The 17,494-nt window shown below is 48.0% G+C and overlaps 1 protein-coding gene across 8 annotated transcripts in view; it reads left to right on the top strand.

Moving 5' to 3' along the window:
• Window positions 1-17,494, top strand: part of NDST1 (N-deacetylase and N-sulfotransferase 1) — an 84,108-nt gene that overhangs the window by 53,608 nt on the left and 13,006 nt on the right. For all 8 annotated transcript variants that reach the window (XM_018050151.1, XM_018050148.1, XM_018050150.1 and 5 more), the window contains 7 exons: window positions 4,414-4,568; window positions 5,227-5,412; window positions 7,165-7,293; window positions 8,110-8,292; window positions 12,615-12,711; window positions 13,890-14,013; window positions 16,051-16,225. In XM_018050151.1, the coding sequence (XP_017905640.1) occupies window positions 4,414-4,568; window positions 5,227-5,412; window positions 7,165-7,293; window positions 8,110-8,292; window positions 12,615-12,711; window positions 13,890-14,013; window positions 16,051-16,225 (1,049 nt within the window). The remainder of the gene's footprint in view (window positions 1-4,413; window positions 4,569-5,226; window positions 5,413-7,164; window positions 7,294-8,109; window positions 8,293-12,614; window positions 12,712-13,889; window positions 14,014-16,050; window positions 16,226-17,494) is intronic.

The following is a 17,494-nucleotide window of genomic DNA, read 5'->3' as shown; positions in this document are numbered from 1 at the left end:
CTGACTATAAGAATCTCTTGGTTTATTTATGTCGCTGCAAATGATATTATTTTGCTCATTTTTACTGCTGGGTAATACTCCATTGTATATATGTACCACTCCTTCTTTACCCATTGGTCTGTTGATAGATAAGTTGCTTCCACGTCTTGGCTATTGTAAACCTGCAGTGAACCCTGGGATGCATGTATCTTTTGAATAATGGTTTTCTCTGGAATATGCCCTGGAGTGTTATTGCGGGATCATGTGGTATTAATAATTCTGTATATAGTTTTTTAAGAAACCTCTGTATTCTTCTTCATCATGGTTGTACTCATTTATATTCCTGCCAATAGTGTAGGAACATTCTCTTTTCTCTGCACCCTTTCTAGCCTTTATTTTTTGTAGATGTTTTGATGATGGCCATTCTGACCTTGTTGTTCAGTTGCTCAGTTGTGTCCAACCCTTTGCGACCCATTGGACTGCAGCATACCAGGTTTCCCTGTACTTCACTGTCTGCTGGAGTTTGCGCAAACTCATGTCCATTGAGTCAATGATGCCATCCAACCATCTCATCTGTTGCCCCCTTCTCTTCCTGCCCTCAGTCTTTCCCAGCATCAGGGTCTTTTCCAGTGAGTCAGCTGTTCACATCAGGTGGCCAAAGTACTCGAGCTTCAGCATCAGTCCTTCCAGGAATAATGAAGGTTGATTTCCTTTAGGGTTGACTCATTTGATCTCCTTGCTGTCCAAGGGACTTTCAAGAGTCTTCTCCAGCACTGTAGTTCGAATGCATCAGTTCTTTAGCCCTCAGCTTTCTTTATGGTCTAAATCTCATATCTGTACATGACTACTGGAAAAACCATAGATTTGACCAGATGTACCTTTGTTGGTAAAGTGACGTCTGTGCTTTTTAATACAGTGTCTAGGTATCATAGCTTTTTTTCCAAGGAGCAGGCATCTTTTAATTCATGGCTGCAGTCAGCATCCACAGTGATTTTGGAGCCCACAAAAATAAAATCTGTCATTATTTCCATTTTCCCCCCATCTATTTGCCACAAAGTGATGGGACTGGATGCCATGTTCTTCGTTTGTTTTGGTCTTGAGTTTTAAACCAGTTTTTCACATTCCTCTTTCACCTTCATCAAGAGGCTCTTTATTTAGTTCCTCCTTGCTTTCTGCCGTTAGGGTGGTATCATCTGCATATCTGAGGTTATTGATATTTCTCCCGGCAATGTTGATTCCAACTTGTGCTTTATCCAGCCTGGCATTTCACATGATGTTCTCTGCATATAAGTTAAATAAACAGGGTGACAATATACCGCCTTGACGTACTCCTTTCTCAGTTTTGAACTACTCTGTTGTTCTATGTCCAGTTCTCACTGTTGCTTCGTGACCTGTATACAGGTTTCTCAGGAGGCAGGTAAGGTGGTCTGGCATTTCTGTCTCTTAGAATTTTCCACAATTTGTTGTGACCCACACAATCAGAGGGTTTACTGTAGTCAGTGAAGCAGAGGTAGATGTTTTTCTGGAATTCTCTTTCTTTTTCTATAATGGATATTGGAAATTTGATCTCTGGTTTCTCTGCCTTTTCTAAATCCAGCTTGTACATCTGGAATTTCTTGGTTCACATACTGTTGAAGCCTAGTTTGAAGGATTTTGAGCATTACCTTTTAGCATGTGAAATGAGTATAATTGTGTGGTAGTTTGAACATACTTTGGCATTGCCCTTCTTTGAGATTGGAATGAAAACTGACCTTTTCCAGTCCTGTGAGCTCTGCTGAATTTCCCAAATTTGTTGGCATATTGAGTGCAACACTTTAACAGCATCATCTTTTAGGATTTTAAATAGTTTGCCTGGAATTCCATCACCTTCACTAGCTTTGTTTGTAGTAATGCTTCCTAAGACCCTTCCTAAAAGAGTCTGTTGTAAATAGCATATGTGTATATGGGTCTTATTTTTGTATCCATTCAGCCAATTTATGTCTTTTGGTTTGAACATTTAATCCTCTTACATTTAAGGTAATTATCAATATGTATGCTTTTAATGCCATTTTGTTGTTAGTTAGATTTATTTCTAAAGATTTTTTTTTCTTCCTTTCTTCTTTTGTTCTTTTCTCTTGTGATTTAATGTCCATCTTTACTGTTGTATTTGGATTACTTTTCCTTTTTTGAGTTTGTATCTTTTGTAGATTTTGTGTGTGTGTGTGATTTCCCCGAGGTTTCGATATAGCAGTCTGCATACGCACAAGAGTGTTTTAAGTTGTTGGCCTCTTAATTTCCAATATCCCTCATTCGCACTCTCCTCTCTTCTAGGTTTATAGTTTGATGTCAGCTGGTATAGGGATGATTTCCTGCCTTTACTTTGTTTGCCTTTACAGTGAGCTTTCCCATTTTGTAATTTTCCTGATTCTCGTTGTCCGCCCTTTATTTTCTGCCTAAAGAAGTTCCTTTAAGATTTGCCGTAAGGCTGGTTTGGTGGTATTGAATTCTCTTAGCTTATGCTTGTCTATAAAGCTTTTGATTTCTCCATTGAATTTGAACGAAAGCTTTGCTGGATAGAGTATTCTTGGCTCTAGATGTCTCCCTTTTATCACTTTAAATATATTGTGCCATCCCTTCTGGCCTCCAGAGTTTCTGCTGAAAAATCAGCTGATAACTCTGGGGGAGTTCCTTTGTATGTTATTCGTTGCCTTTTGTTTTTAATATTTTTTTGTCTCTAACTTTTGTCTGTTTTATTAATATGTATTGGGACGTTTATGGTCCTCCTTGGGTTTATGTTGTATGGGATTCTTTCTGGACTTGGGTGATTATTTTCTCATGTTAGGAGACTTCTCAGCTATAATCTCTTCATATATTCTCGGTCCCTTTCTCTCTCTCCTCCTTCGGGACCCTATAAAGCGCATGTTGGTATATTTAATATTATCCCAGAGATTTCTGAAACTGTCTTCATTTCTTTATTTTTTTCTTTTTCTGTTCCATGGCTGTGATTTCTATCATTCTGTCTTTCCACTCACTTCTTCTGACTCAGTTATTCTGCTATTGATTTCTTACAGTGTATTTTTCATTCCAGTTATTGTATTGTTTTCATCTCTGTTTGTTCTTTAAATCTTCTAGCTCTTTGTTAAACATCTTTTGTATTTTAATGATCTATGCCTCCATTCTTCTTCCGAGATTTTGAATCATGCTTACTATCGTTACTCTAAATTCTTATGCCCTGGTGGCTCAGAGTAAAGTATCTGCCTACAACGGGGGAGACTTGGGTTTGATCCCGGGGTTGGGAAGATCCTCTGGAGAAGGAAATGAAAACCCACTCCAGAATTCTTGCCTGAAGAATTCCATGGACAGAGGAGCCTGACAGGCTACATACAGTCCATGGGGTCGCAAAGAGTCAGACAAGGTTGAGCAGCTCACACTTCAGCATCTTTAAATTCTTCTTCAGGTTGGTTGCCTATCTCCACTTCATTTAGTTGTTCTTGTGGGGTTTTATCCTGTTCTTTGCCTGGAATGAGTTTATTTTCATGTCTTAAGGGTTGAGGTTGAAGGCTGAGGGCTCTCTGGTTCATACTTGCCCTCCTCTTGGTGACTTTCCCTCGTTCCTCACATGCTACCCTGCAGGACTGGGCAGGAGGGAAGAGCCCATGAGTGGTCATCTGTAGTGAGTATTCACTTGAGCTGCCACCTGCTTGGGCCACAGTGAGGACAGCCTCTCTTAAATTCTAGGCAGACTCTCCTGGTCTGCAGCTCTGGGAGGAAAGTCTGCAGCTTAGCGCCAAAGCCAAATAAGAGCAACATTGGGTTGTTAGTATTCTTTTGTTCTTAACCCTTAACGGGGCTTCCCAGCTGGCACTAGTGGTATAGAATCTGCCTGCCAGTGCAGGAGACACAAGAGAGGCAGGTTCCACCCCTTGGAGTAGGAAACGGCAACCCGCTCTAGTATTCTTGGCTGGAAAATTCCATGGAGAAAGGAGCCTGGCAGGCTGCAGTCCATTGGGTTGCAAACAGTCAGAGATGGCTGAGCCACACACACACAACCCTTAGCATATCAGAGGTAGTTGGGGTGATATACACAAGACAGCGTAAACATCCTGTATATATACAAGAAACATCTATAAGTTAATAAGTAAAAGACAACACAGAAAAACAGGAATAAAATCACAGCAAGCAAGTCAGAGCTAAAGGAAACCATTGAGATCATTATATCTGAACTGCATATTGAACAGATAGACCTCGAGGGCACAAATATGGGGGAACTTGGCCAAAGTCATCCACTGACTCAAGGCCACATGGTTCCAGGACCTGGACTGGGGCTCTCTCTGTGCTGCCCTATAGCTCATAGAACTGCTCTGAGCAACTTTTGGGTGGGCAGTGGCCTTCCACGCCCATCCCTGGGCCTTGAGGCAGGTGGGCTGGGCTGAGCTGCCTGTGCTTGGGCTATAGGTACTGATGCTGAGGATGCGGGGGATGACCTGCTACTGTCATACGTGAAGGAGTTCTGGTGGTTCCCCCACATGTGGAGCCACATGCAGCCCCACCTTTTCCACAACCAGTCTGTGCTGGCTGAGCAGATGGCCCTGAACAAGAAGTTCGCTGTCGTGAGTAAGATTCCCTACAGGGCAGAGCTGGGTGGGCTTGGGGCTGGACTGGGGGTCAGAACTGCTGGCCTCCTGCTGCTTTTGCAGTTCCATGTGACAGCTTTTTATTAACATCTTTATAGCCACTGTCTCATTGAGGACTCATTGATACCCAAGAGCCCGGTGTCTTGATAGCATCATTTTAGATAAGAAACGGAAGCTTGGGGAGGCCACCCCAGCTTATAAGAGGTCTAACCAGAACTTAAACGCAGGACTGTTGGCTTCTGGAGCCAAGCTCTTGTCTTGAGGCTAGACTAGGAGCCCTGGACAGCTGGAGGAGGTGCCCAGCAAGGAGAGAATAAGGCCTGGTGCTAGTGCCCCCTGAGCTACCAGCCAGTCATAGAGACCACGAAGGCAGAAGGGTGCCCATCCTTGCTTCTCACTCCTGGAGCAGGAGGAAGTGAACACTGGGCTGAGAGCTGAAGTCCCGGCTCGGCCGGTGCTTTCCTCCAAGACTCTGGGCCCCAAGCCTCAGCTTCCCCATGTGCACCTCGAGGTCTCAGACCTGCCGTCCTGCCGTCCTAGTCTCTGACTTCTCTCCCCTGCCCTACAAAGGGGAAGTAAGGCCCAGAGGAGCAGGAACCCTGTGCTCACCCTGCCCTGGCCCTCCTCTCCCCAGGAGCATGGCATTCCCACAGACATGGGGTACGCGGTGGCACCCCACCACTCGGGCGTGTACCCTGTGCATGTGCAGCTCTACGAGGCTTGGAAGCAGGTGTGGAACATCCGCGTGACCAGCACGGAGGAGTACCCCCACCTGAAGCCAGCCCGCTACCGTCGTGGTTTCATCCACAACGGCATCATGGTGAGTGCGGCCCGGAGCCTGAGAGGCAGGATTTGGGGGACCTGGTTAGGGGTTTCTGCTGTCCCCTCTGTCACCTGAGGCTCTCTATCCCAGGGAGGGAGGAGGCCAGTCTGCCTCTTTAGTGAGCGACTCTTATGCTTTTGTGACAGGATCAGGTGGCTGAACATTTTTTAAGAGGCCTCTGATGAGGCCCTGGGACAGGCCTCTGTCTCATCCATTTGTTGGCTTACGTGAAATGTGTCTGTCCCTTTTTTACACACTGGGAATACTGAAATCCACAAAGTCAACAGAAGTCCCCACCTTTGTAGACCTGACATTCTAGTGACAGGAGACAGTGCATTCATGACTGTGTAAAGTATATAACGGTCAGATGGTATAAGTGCTGTGAAGAAGAGTCAAGCAGGGGGATGGAGAAAGGGTGGGCTCAGAAGAGGAGAGGGCTTCCCAGGTGGTGCTAACCTACCTGCCAGTGCAGGGAGACGTAAGAGGCTTTGATCCCTGGGTCGGGAAGATCCCTGGAGGAGGGCCTGGCAAGCTAGTCCTGTATTCTTGTCTGGGTAATCCCATGGACAGAGGAGCCTGGAGGGCTATGGTCCATAGGAGTTGCAGAGTCGGTCATGACTGAAATGACTTAGCATGCATGCGGGAAAAGAAGAAACTTAAACAAGATGGTTACGGAGAGCCTTTTGGGGATGGAACCAGGCTGCTACATGAGGAAGAGCATGCATGGCAGAGAAAACAAGCACAAAGGCCGTGAGGCAGGCTTGTGCAGGTGGTTTTGAGGACCAACTAACAGGCGACTGTGGCTAGAAGACAAGTTGGGAGGTGGCAGGTGATGAGGTCAGAAGGGCGATTGGTGGACCGGGTCATGTAGGGCAACTAACACCCCTGGATGGGCTTGAGCTTTAGTCTGTGTGTGTGTGTGTGTGGGGGGGTGGTTTGAGTGGAGTGCTCTGATGACCTGACTCATAAATTAAAAGGATTTCCATCATTCTGGCTGCTAGGGGGTAAAGTCGGGAGCAGGCGGAGGCTGCTGCAGTGTTCCGGTTGAGGTGCGGTGGCTTGGCCCAGGGTGCAGTGCTGGAATGTGTTCAGATTCTGGACTTAGTTAGTAGTTAGAGCATACATGAACTGCTGATGAGTTGGACATAGCATATAAGAGAGAGAAAGATTACTCCCAGTTTTTGACCTCAGCCACTGGAGTGGCTAGATAGTTCTTATCAGTCCAGATGGGCAGCTATGGAAAGGCCAGAGTCACACCTCCATCCATCCGGCCACTGACCTCCTCCTTTCAGGCATTCCTACTGACCCTGGGGATGAAGGTGGTGACGGAGAGGGTGGATCACATAAGAAACAGCTAAATCAGTGCACAACCGAGAGTGCCATGAGGCAAGTGCTAAAGCCAGGAGAGGAGTCACAGAGCGTGCCTGGGGGTGCTGCTCTAGAGAGGGAAGGGGCCCTTTCTGGGCACACAGGCCAGGTTGCCAGAAAGATTCTCCCTTGCCAGTCCCTATTACCTTGGAGTCTGCTCACTTTGTACAGAGAAATGTGAAAAGTATTTACGTGTGTAAACTGGCAAGGCCAGGTGGGCTCACCTGGGGGACTGTCACAGGCTGCAGACATTCTTTGGTGGGGAAGACCCCCAAGGGTGGGGGCTGTGTGGTCACATAGGAGGCTGCCTCTCTGGCAGGACTCTGCCTGCCACCATCTGGACCTGGAGAAGCCATAGCTCCTCTCCCGCCCCATCCCTAGGTCCTCCCGCGGCAGACCTGCGGCCTCTTCACACACACCATCTTCTACAACGAGTACCCGGGTGGCTCCAGTGAGCTGGACAAGATCATCAATGGGGGCGAGCTCTTCCTGACCGTGCTCCTGAACCCTGTAAGTGCTCCCCAGCCCTTGGCTGGGGTGAGGAGGGGCAGCTGGACTGCCATCCCTGGGGGAGGGTGGGAGCAGGTGTGCAGCTGGGAGTTAGAAAACCCGCATTCCAGCCCTGACCCTGTCCCCACCTGCTGTGTGACCTTGGCAGAGAATCTGAGCAGCCTTTGTTTCCTTTTATCATCTTACACTTCTGTACAATAGTGTTGGCATTTTTCTCCATGTTCTTTTTCCAATCTTTGTGTGTGTATAAATATATAAATATTGCATATTAAAATATATAATAAACTGAATATGTTAAACTATATATCACTACCTGTATACATTTATATATATGTACTGATAGATAAAGTTTAAAAGGCACTCGCTATAGATGTAGAGTGCATTTTAAACTTTTCACCTCTTTTCCTGGGCCTCTCTTTCCTTATCTGTAAAATGGAAATAATCATCCATGCTTTGATAATGTTGGATAGATATCAAGTGGTGGTGGTATCAGCTTTGTGGGGTAACCGTGTATTCCTATGGTTCATGTACCCCCTCACCTTCCTGCCAAAAAAGTACAAAAGAGCACCCATGTGTCTGCACAGGAGGTCAGCTTCCCTTTCGGGGATGCTGTGCTTGGTGTCAGACTGAATTCACCTGGTGCACCTAGTCCAAGGTCACGTGGCATGTTGACCAATGGCCCCGGTGAACCGTGGACTGGTCATCGAGTGGCACCATAAGCTTAAGCAAGGCCAGTGGGTCAGAAGTCGGGGTGAAGGTAGTGAAGGGGGCTCAGAGGCTGACAGCCCCTGCCTCCCATCTTCCTCCCTGGAGCAGATCAGCATCTTCATGACACACCTGTCCAACTACGGGAATGACCGCCTGGGCCTGTACACCTTCAAGCACCTGGTGCGCTTCCTGCACTCCTGGACCAACCTCCGGCTGCAGACGCTGCCCCCGGTGCAGCTGGCCCAGAAGTACTTCCAGATCTTCTCCGAGGAGAAGGACCCGCTCTGGCAGGTGAGTGGGGTGGGTGGCCTGGATACCTCGCTGCAGGGAGGCAAGGCCCAGCACCCACAGGCCTGCGCTCCAGCCACAGGCTCAGGGACTCGGTCCTCAGGCCCGCGTGCTCTCTCGAGTGTAAACTCAGCTGTACACTTGCTCACCAGCGGGGGCACTGTCACTTGTTCTTGTGCACATGAGACCTCCCATGCAGAACCTATGTGAATGCACACTCAGACACAGCCTGTGAAAAACAGTGTCATGGGACTGCAGGTGGACATGGTATAAATGAGTGTGGGAAGCAGCTGCTGGCCTGCCTGGATTCAGTCTGTTACGTCCCTTCTCACTCCAGTAGGCCCTGGGCCCGGGAAAGGGGGCCAGTCAGAGAGCTTAAGGGACAGTCCTTCGGGAAGTCCGCCCCAGTTGTTCAGTTGCTCATTCGTGTCCAACTCTTTGCAACCCCATGGACTGTGGCATGCCAAGCTTCCCTGTCCTTCGCTGTCTCCTGGAGTTTGATTCAATGGACGATGCCTTCCAACCATCTCATCCTCTGTCACCCCCTTCTCCTCCTGCCCTCAATCTTTCCCAGCATCAGGGTCTTTTCTGATGAATCTGCTCTTCGCATCACATGGCCAAAGTATTTGAACTTCAGCATCAGTCATTCCAATGAGTATTCAGGACTGATTTCCTTTAGGATTGACTGGTTTGATCTCCTTGCAGTCCAAGGGACTCTCAAGAGTCTTTTCCAGCACCACAGTTCGAAAGCATCAATTCTTTGGCTCTCAGCCTTCTTTATGATCCAGCTGTCACATTCGTTCATGAGTACTGGAAAAACCATAGCTTTGACTGTATGGACCTTTGTTGGCAAAGTGATGTCTCTGTCTTTTAACACATTGTTAGGTTTGTCATGATTTTCTCCCAAGGAGCAAGCATCTTAATTTCATGGCTGCAGTCACCATCCACAGTGATTTTAGACCCCAAGAAAATAAAGTCTGTTTCTGTTTCCATTTTTTCCCCCATCTATTTGCCATGAAGTGATGGGACTGGCCATGAAATTAAAAGACGCTTACTCCTTGGAAGAAAAGTTATAACCAACCTAGATAGCATATTCAAAAGCAGAGCCATTACTTTGCCGACTAAGGTCCGTCTAGTCAAGGCTATGGTTTTTCCTGTGGTCATGTATGAATGTGAGAGTTGGACTGTGAAGAAGGCTGAGTGCCGAAGAATTGATGCTTTTGAACTGTGGTGTTGGAGAAGACTCTTGAGAGTCCCTTGGACTGCAAGGAGATCAGCCCTAGGATTTCTTTGGAAGGAATGAGGCTAAAGCTGAAACTCCAGTACTTTGGCCACCTCATGCGAAGAGTTGACTCATTGGAAAAGACTCTGATGCTGGGAGGGATTGGGGGCAGGAGGAGAAGGGGACGACAGAGGATGAGATGGCTGGATGGCATCACTGACTCGGTGGACGTGAATCTGAGTGCACTCCGGGAGTTGGTGATGGACAGGGAGGCCTGGCGTGCTGCAATTCATGGGGTCGCAAAGAGTCAGACGCGACTGAACTGAACTGAACTGATGGGACTGGATGCCTTGATCATAATTTTTTGAATGTTGAGTTTTAAGTCAGCTTTTTCACTCTCCTCTTTTACCTTCATCAAGAGGCTTTTTAGTGCCTCTTTCCTTTCTGCTGTTAGGGTGGTGTCATCTGCATATCCTAGCAATCTTGATTCCAGCTTATGCTTCATCCAGCCCGGCATTTTGCGTGATATACCCTACATGTAAGTTAAATAAGCGGGGTGACAATATACAGCCTTGACGGACTCCTTTCCCAGTTTTGAACCAGTCCATTGTTTCATGTCCAGTTCTAAATGTTGCTTCTTGACCTGTGTACAGGTTTCTCAGGAGGCAGGTTAGGTGGTCTGGTATTCCCATCTCTTTCAGAATTTTCCAGTTTGTTGTGTTCCACACAGTCAAAGGCTTAGTGTAGTCAATAAAGCAGAAGTAGATGTTTTTCTGGTTTTTCCTTTTCTTTTTCTATGATCAACAAATGTTGGTAATATGATCTCTGGTTCCTCTCCTTTTCTAAATCCAGCTTGTACATCTGGAAGTTCTTGATTCATGTACTGTTGAAGCCTAGCTTGAGGGATTTTGAGCATTGTGTTGCTAGCATGTGAAATGAATGCAATTGTGCGGGAGTTTGAATATTGTTTGGCATTGTGCTTCTTTGAGATTGGAATCGAAACCAACCTTTTCCAGTCGTGTGGCCCCTGCCGAGTTTTCCAAATTTGCTGGCATTTTGAGTGCAGGATTTTAACAGCATCATCTTTTAGGATTTAAAATAGCTCAGCTGGAATTCCAAGACCTCCACTAGCTTTGTTTATAGTAATGCTTTCTGAGGCCCACTTGACTTCATATTCCAGGATGTCTGGCTCTACATGGGTGATCACACCATTGTGGTTATTGGGTCATTAAGATCTTATTTGTACAGTTCTGCGTATTCTTGCCACCTCTTCTTAATATCTGTTGCTTCTATTAGGTCCATACCATTTCTGTCCTTTATTGTGTCCATCTTTGCATGAAATGTTCCCTTGATATCTCTGATTTTCTTGAAGAGATCTCTAGTCTTTCCCATTTTATTGCTTTCCTCTATTTCTTTGCATTGTTCACTTAAGACTTTGTTGTCTCTCCTTGCTATTCTTTGAAACTCTGCATTCAGGTAGGTGTATCTTTCCTTTTCTCCTTTGCCTTGCCCTTCTCTTTTTTTCTCAGCTATTTATAAGGCATCCTCAGACAACCATTTTGCCTTTTTGCATTTCTTTTTCTTGGGGATGGTTTTGATCACTTCTCCTATACAGTGTTACAAACCTCTATCCATCGTTCTTCAGGCACTCTGTCAAATCTAATCCCTTAAATCTATTTCTCACTTCCACTGTATAATCATAAGGGATTTGATTTAGGTTATATCTGAATGGCCTAGTGGTTTTCTGTACTTCTTCAACTTAAATCTGAATTTGTCAATAAGGAGTTCATGATCTGAGCCACAGTCAGCTCCTGGTCTTGTTTTTGCTGCCTGTATAGAGCGTCTCCATCTTTGGCTGCAAAGAATATAATCAATCTGATTTTGATATTGACTTTCTGGTGATGTCCATGTGTAGAGTTGTCTCTTGTGTCGTTGGCAGAGGTTGTTGGCTATGACCAGTGTGTTGTCTTGGCAAAACTCTGTTAGCCTTTGCCCTGCTTCATTTTGTACTCCAAAGCTAAACTTGCCTGTTACTTAAGGTGTCTCTTGACTTCCTACTTTTGCATTACACTTCCCAGTGATGAAAAGGACATCTTTTTTTGGTGTTAGTTCTATAAGATCTTGTAGGTCTTCATGGAACTATTCAAGTTCATCTTCTTCAACATTAGTGGTTGGGGCTTAGGCTTGGATTACTGTGATACTGAGCGGTTTGCCTTGGAAATGAACCGAGACCTTTCTGTTGTTTTTGAGACTGCACCTAAGTACTGCATTTTAGACTCCTTCTTTGACTATGAGGGCTACTTCATTTCTTCTAAGGGATTCTTGCCCACAGTAGTAGGTACAATAGTCATCTGAATTAAATTCACCCATCTTTGCATGAACTCTTGCCATCTCCTGCTTGACCATGTGCAGTTTACCTTGATTCATGGACCTAATGTTCCAGGTTCCTGTGCAATATTGTTCTTTACTGCATCAGACTTTAATTTTACCACCAGACACTTCTGCAGCTGAGCATCATTTCCACTTTGGCTGTCTGCCCCAGTGGGGACTGTCAAAAACTAGGAGCAGAAGCTTGAATTGATGGTCTCACAGTTCAGACCAGGTGTCCACAACCTAGCTTTTAAGTCAGTATGGCCTGCCCTGTGGTCTATTTTTGTAAATAAAGTTTATTGGAACATGGCCATGCTCATTCTTGTACATACTGTCTGTGACTACTTTCAAGCTCCAATAGCAGAGACCGGATAGTACCCAAGCCTAAAATATTTAATAAACATTTCAAAAGATTTACTATACTTCATAAAGTTTTCTGACCTCTTGCTGACCTTTTAAATTCAACAGTGGGAGCCTGTGAGCTCCTGTTATGCGCCAAGTGCTGGGGTGAGCATTTTCTAAGGCTTTGTCTGGGAGTGGGAGACTGACCAGAAATCATTGCTGCCTACCAGTAGCTCAGTGTCCTGAGGTGGGGTGTGACAAGGACACGTGTAGTTACACTTGTCACTCAGGGCTGTAAGAGCCACACGTCCGTGTGCAGTGGGAGTCTGGAATCCACTCACGGAGTCCATTCTCCCGCCCCGCCCTGACATCTCTTCCACTGTCATTTCAGGATCCCTGCGAAGACAAGCGCCATAAGGACATCTGGTCCAAGGAGAAGACGTGTGACCGCTTCCCAAAGCTCCTCATCATTGGCCCCCAGAAAACAGGCAGGTCTCTCCACTCTTGACCAGCTTCCCTTACTGTCTTGACAGCTTCCCCTGCTGTCCCAGCCACACAATTCTGGAGACCGTCGTGCCCTGGTCCCACTCTCCAGTAATCTACACGCTCTTTCCCAGGAAGTGGGACCGAAGCTGGGGTGACCATGAGTTGCCCATCAGTGTGGAGGTGGGAAGGGTAGAGGTTGGGCATTGAATTCTCCTGTTGTGAACCACAGCCTCAGGGAGCTCTCTTGGTGTCCTCTTGGGAGTTTGGGTCCAAGCAGAGAAGCCCAGATCAGATGCTTTGCAAGACTGAGCAGTGCTTGGCAAAACTGGGTCAGGGCAAAGAGACCGTGACAAGTTAGGACTGTGTGCAGTGGTGACATGCACACTGCAGGGTATGGATGGCTGTTCCCATGTTACAGACAAACACTCCTGGCTCTCAGAACTTGTCACTTTCTCTAACACATTTAGTTAGAAGATGGCATATCCAGGTCTGGAACTCTGGTCTCTGTGCCCCCAAAATATATACTCTGAACCACCGAACTCTGAGGTCTCTTCTCTTCTGAAACCTCTCATTAAAGCATGTTAACTGTAGATCCGTGTAGGAAAGGAATGGACCCTCTAAAGGGAGAGGGTCAGCCCTGTACTGTTGAATGGGGAGGGAGTGTGAGTGAAGGAAGGGCACTCAAAGAGGAGGCATCTGGGCCAGATTTCTTAGCCCTTCAGGAATTTCCCAGCAGGCTGGTGAGTCTGGAACTCCCTTGTCCTTGAGTTCCTCCCAAATGCCAGAGAGGACCGAAGCCCAGGGCTTGAAGGGGCCAGCAGAAACCATCTTCTTCTGGGGTTTTGAGGGGACAGTAATCAAGTGGATGTGAATGCTGGAGTACAGTGCTGAGAAGGATTCTGAGGCCAAGTCTTTGTGATGAAGAGTGCTGTGATGGGCTAGTGATGTCTGCAGTGGATTCAAGAGTTGGGGCACCCACCTATAAGCTCTGTATTTGCCTGTCCTGAGTTTAGTGTGTTTCCCTCATGGTAGAGACGAAGAAACTAAACCCAGAGAAGAGAAGGGACTTTTCCAGTGTCTCCCAGCGAGTAACAGAGAGCCAGGACCAGAACTCAGGATTTCAGACTGTCTTTTCACTGGGGGCCTGGGCCCAGGTCTCACCTGCCTTCCTTCCCTGCAGGCACCACGGCCCTCTATCTGTTCCTGGGCATGCACCCTGACCTCAGCAGCAACTACCCCAGCTCCGAGACCTTTGAGGAGATCCAGTTTTTTAACGGCCACAACTATCACAAAGGCATCGACTGGTGAGTGGGTCTTTCTGTCAGCAGTGGGACAGGACGGCCGCCATGGAGGCTGCCAAGGAGGAGGTCTGCTGAGGCCACAGCAGGAAGCAGCTGGTGCTTGCTCACACGCAGCTAGTTCCTGTAAACAGGGACAGAGTGCGGTGACCCTTGAGTCATGATGTTGGAGCCTGTACACAGATGGGACACTTGATGAGGAAGCCCTTTGCCCCTTTGTATTATTGCCTGGACTCGGAATACTAGACGTTAGAGTCCCTCCCCTTCCTTGCCTTCACGAGTCCAAGAAGAGAAGAGGGACACGCCTGAGGCCCTGAGAGCTGAGGACAGAGCAGGGGTTAAAAATCCAGGTGTTCTGACCGGAAAGCTGGCCCTTTCCACTGCGTGTGACTGACCGTGTAGCAGGAGGCGTTCTTGTGAGCCCTTCAGAGGTGGCTTGTTAGGTCTTCAGGGAGTCTCCTGGGAGCGTGGCTGGAGTTGTAGATTCCTACCAGAAGCTGTCACCAAGAGGCTACCCCAGGGTGTGGGTGCTGGGGGGGATGCTTCCACACCGTGTTTCTTGTTTGCCTCTCCCTTATTTGTCTTTTCTAACCTTATACGTGTATTGTTTATCATTATTTTTATGTCTGTGGTTTACCTGAGTAGAGGCCTCATGGGCATTATTCTGTTTTCTGGTATTTCTTTGTGTATTACCAGCAGCCACTTTCTGTTTCTTCCTTCCAATCATCTGTCAGGCAATCTAGCTGTCTTTTTCTCTCTCTGATACTGCCACAATCTCTTATCTAAAATCCGTTGTAACCAGATGCATGATTGGAAGTCACCTCTTTCTGGATTTAGAGGGACATAGCATATTTAACAGCACCTTCACCAAGGTCTGGGGCAGCACCCATTAGCAAGTTTATTAATATATCTGTAGCAAAGTATGTGAACATTTATGCCAGGTAAGATTCTGAAGTCAGGGTTTGCTGCTGGATGGCTTTGCTACAGACTTAGCAAAAAAGCTTCTTTCTCAGAGCTTTCTCCCTTTAGGTATAACCAACAATGAACTGTGAACGTAAAGGTGCTATTTTGTAAAGAAATTTTGGAAATGTGAGAGAACTAGCAATTTCTCAGCTCCACTCCAAATATTTTGTTTGTAGGGGTACAGAAATCCCCCAGGCCCCCGGGTAACTCTGAAATCTGATAAATGGGTCTCTGGGACCACCCAGGAGAAACCTCGCCTCACAGGATAGAGTAGGGATCCTATGCCCTCAACTAAGACGGGCTCTGTGGGCTTTGGTTCCCAGAAACTTCCGAAGCTGTAGCTCCGTCTTGCGTGAGTAGGTGCCCCTGGGAGGGTCTGGAGTGTTTATTTTCTTTTCTGAGGGGCCCTCAACCTAGAGGTGATCTCAGAGGACTGGTGTGGACAGTCACTCTGGGCGGGATGTGGGAGGTTCATCTGGGAAGCTGTGAGGTTCACCCATATGAGGCAGGCGGAGTGTGGGGGGACAGATGGTAGGCAGTCAGTCACCTCCCCTCCTTGTCTGCTGGTCTACAGTAACAGCTTAGAAAGTACCATCAGGTCAGGAAGGAAACCCTGCAGCCTGGAGGCAGCAGAGGGCGTCCTTCCCCTCAGTGCTGGGGTTCCCGGGTCAGAAGCGTCCCCGCTCGCCCCCTAGTGGCAGTAAGGGTTAGGGCTCTGTCAGGTTCGCCCTGGGAGCATCCCGTTTAACAAGAAAAGACACACCCCCTTCCCATGCGTACACACCTCCCCCTGCCCCCAGCCCCGCCACACACATCACACCCACAAGTCTTCAGATCCTCTTGATCCTGAGGTCTCCCCGAAAAAGCAGCTGATTCATAAGGAGTCTGCCAGTGGCCACTCTGCCTTGGATCCTGGCAAGTAAGGGATCCTGGCAAGTAAGTCCTCGTTAGACCCAGAGCAGCGTGCCTGCTTGCGTTCTCACGTTCCACCCCTCAGTGAGCCTGGCCTTCCCGGCTGCATTCCCCAGGCCCCTCCTCCTGAATCTTGCCTGTGAGCCCTCTTCTGTGGGCTTCCTGCAGGTACATGGAATTCTTCCCTATCCCCTCCAACACCACCTCCGACTTCTACTTTGAGAAAAGCGCCAACTACTTTGATTCGGAAGTGGCTCCCCGGCGGGCAGCTGCCCTGTTACCCAAGGCCAAGGTCCTGACCATCCTCATCAACCCAGCGGACCGAGCCTACTCCTGGTACCAGGTGAGCTGGGGAGGGGCCCTGGGCAGTGGCACGGGCTGTGTCCTCCACTCAGCCACTAATAAATATCAGCGAACACTTTTCCTGCGTCGTCTTTGTGCTCACCCTCAGCTGGCTCCTGCAGTGCACTGGTGGGTAAGAACAGGGTCCCCTCCACTGTGCTCCCAGCCCAGAGGAGCAGCCGGGCAGAAATCCATGCTGAGTCCCAGCCAGGTTACCTGCTCCCCCTCCCAGCTTCATCTGGGGACCTGCTCTGACTCTGATTCTCCAAGTAGAGGTGGAGGCTGGTTTTGTCTTGCTGAAGCCAGGATTTGGCGAATAGTGATCCAGGCTTCATGCTATCTGTGGCCGCCTCACTGGGCTCTGGGTGGGGCTGGGAATTCAGAGAGGGACAGAACACAGGACCTGCCATTCCTAGTGGAGGATGCAAATGCCTGATCAGGGAAGGAAGTTACCTGGACTGTGGTTTGTGTGAGGGAACACAGCTTCTAGTTTCTACTTGATTGTGTAAGAACTAGAATTTCCTGTAATATCAATGACCTGACTGAATTTTTTCTGAGCACCTTTCCACTAGGCTTATAGGAAAGCTTAACCTCGGGTCTTTTGGGGGGTTTCCTCCCCTACCTGCCAGTCTTGCTGGAATTATGCTTATGCCAGAGTGGGGGGCTTCCTGCTCTAGAGCTGGTCCTACTGTAGGCCTGGCTACTCTCTGAGCTTCCTCTCTGGGGCTTCATTGTGACCACAGGCTGGTAGGAGTCTGGGTGCAGATCCCCCAACAGACCTCTCCCCTCCTCTCCCTCCCAAGCCTGGTTACCCTCCTTTTCTGGTGTACAACCCCACTCTTCCTCTCACTTATCTAGGACTTTCTGTCTATACCCCAGTATTCTTTCCTCTGGGCTTTGATCCCGGGGGAACAGAAGCCATTTCTCTTGCGTGCCCTGCTGCCCCCTACCCTGTGCCCCGGCAGTGAGCAGAGACTGACCATCTGTATTTATGAGGGGAGGAAAGAGGAAGGAGAGGGAGGCTGAGGGAAAGCAGCCCTGGGTGGAGGCATCCGGGTTCTGTCCTAATGCACCTCCTCCTCTAGAGGGCGGAGAGCTTTGTGTCTCCTCTCACAGACAGGTTCATCAAGCCGGTGACTAGCTCAAGTTCATGTGCTGGCGTTTTGAACCCAGCTCCTCCAGGTCTAAGCCCCTGTTCTTTCTTCTGTCTGTGGCTGAGGCGGGATAAGGAGAAGGGGGGCTGATTCCTCCCAGGACGGTCCAGGGAGGT

Source organism: Capra hircus, chromosome 7, assembly GCF_001704415.2.
Source record: "Capra hircus breed San Clemente chromosome 7, ASM170441v1, whole genome shotgun sequence".
NCBI classification, from domain to species: domain Eukaryota; kingdom Metazoa; phylum Chordata; class Mammalia; order Artiodactyla; family Bovidae; genus Capra; species Capra hircus.
This window is presented reverse-complemented; position numbering and strand designations above follow the sequence as displayed.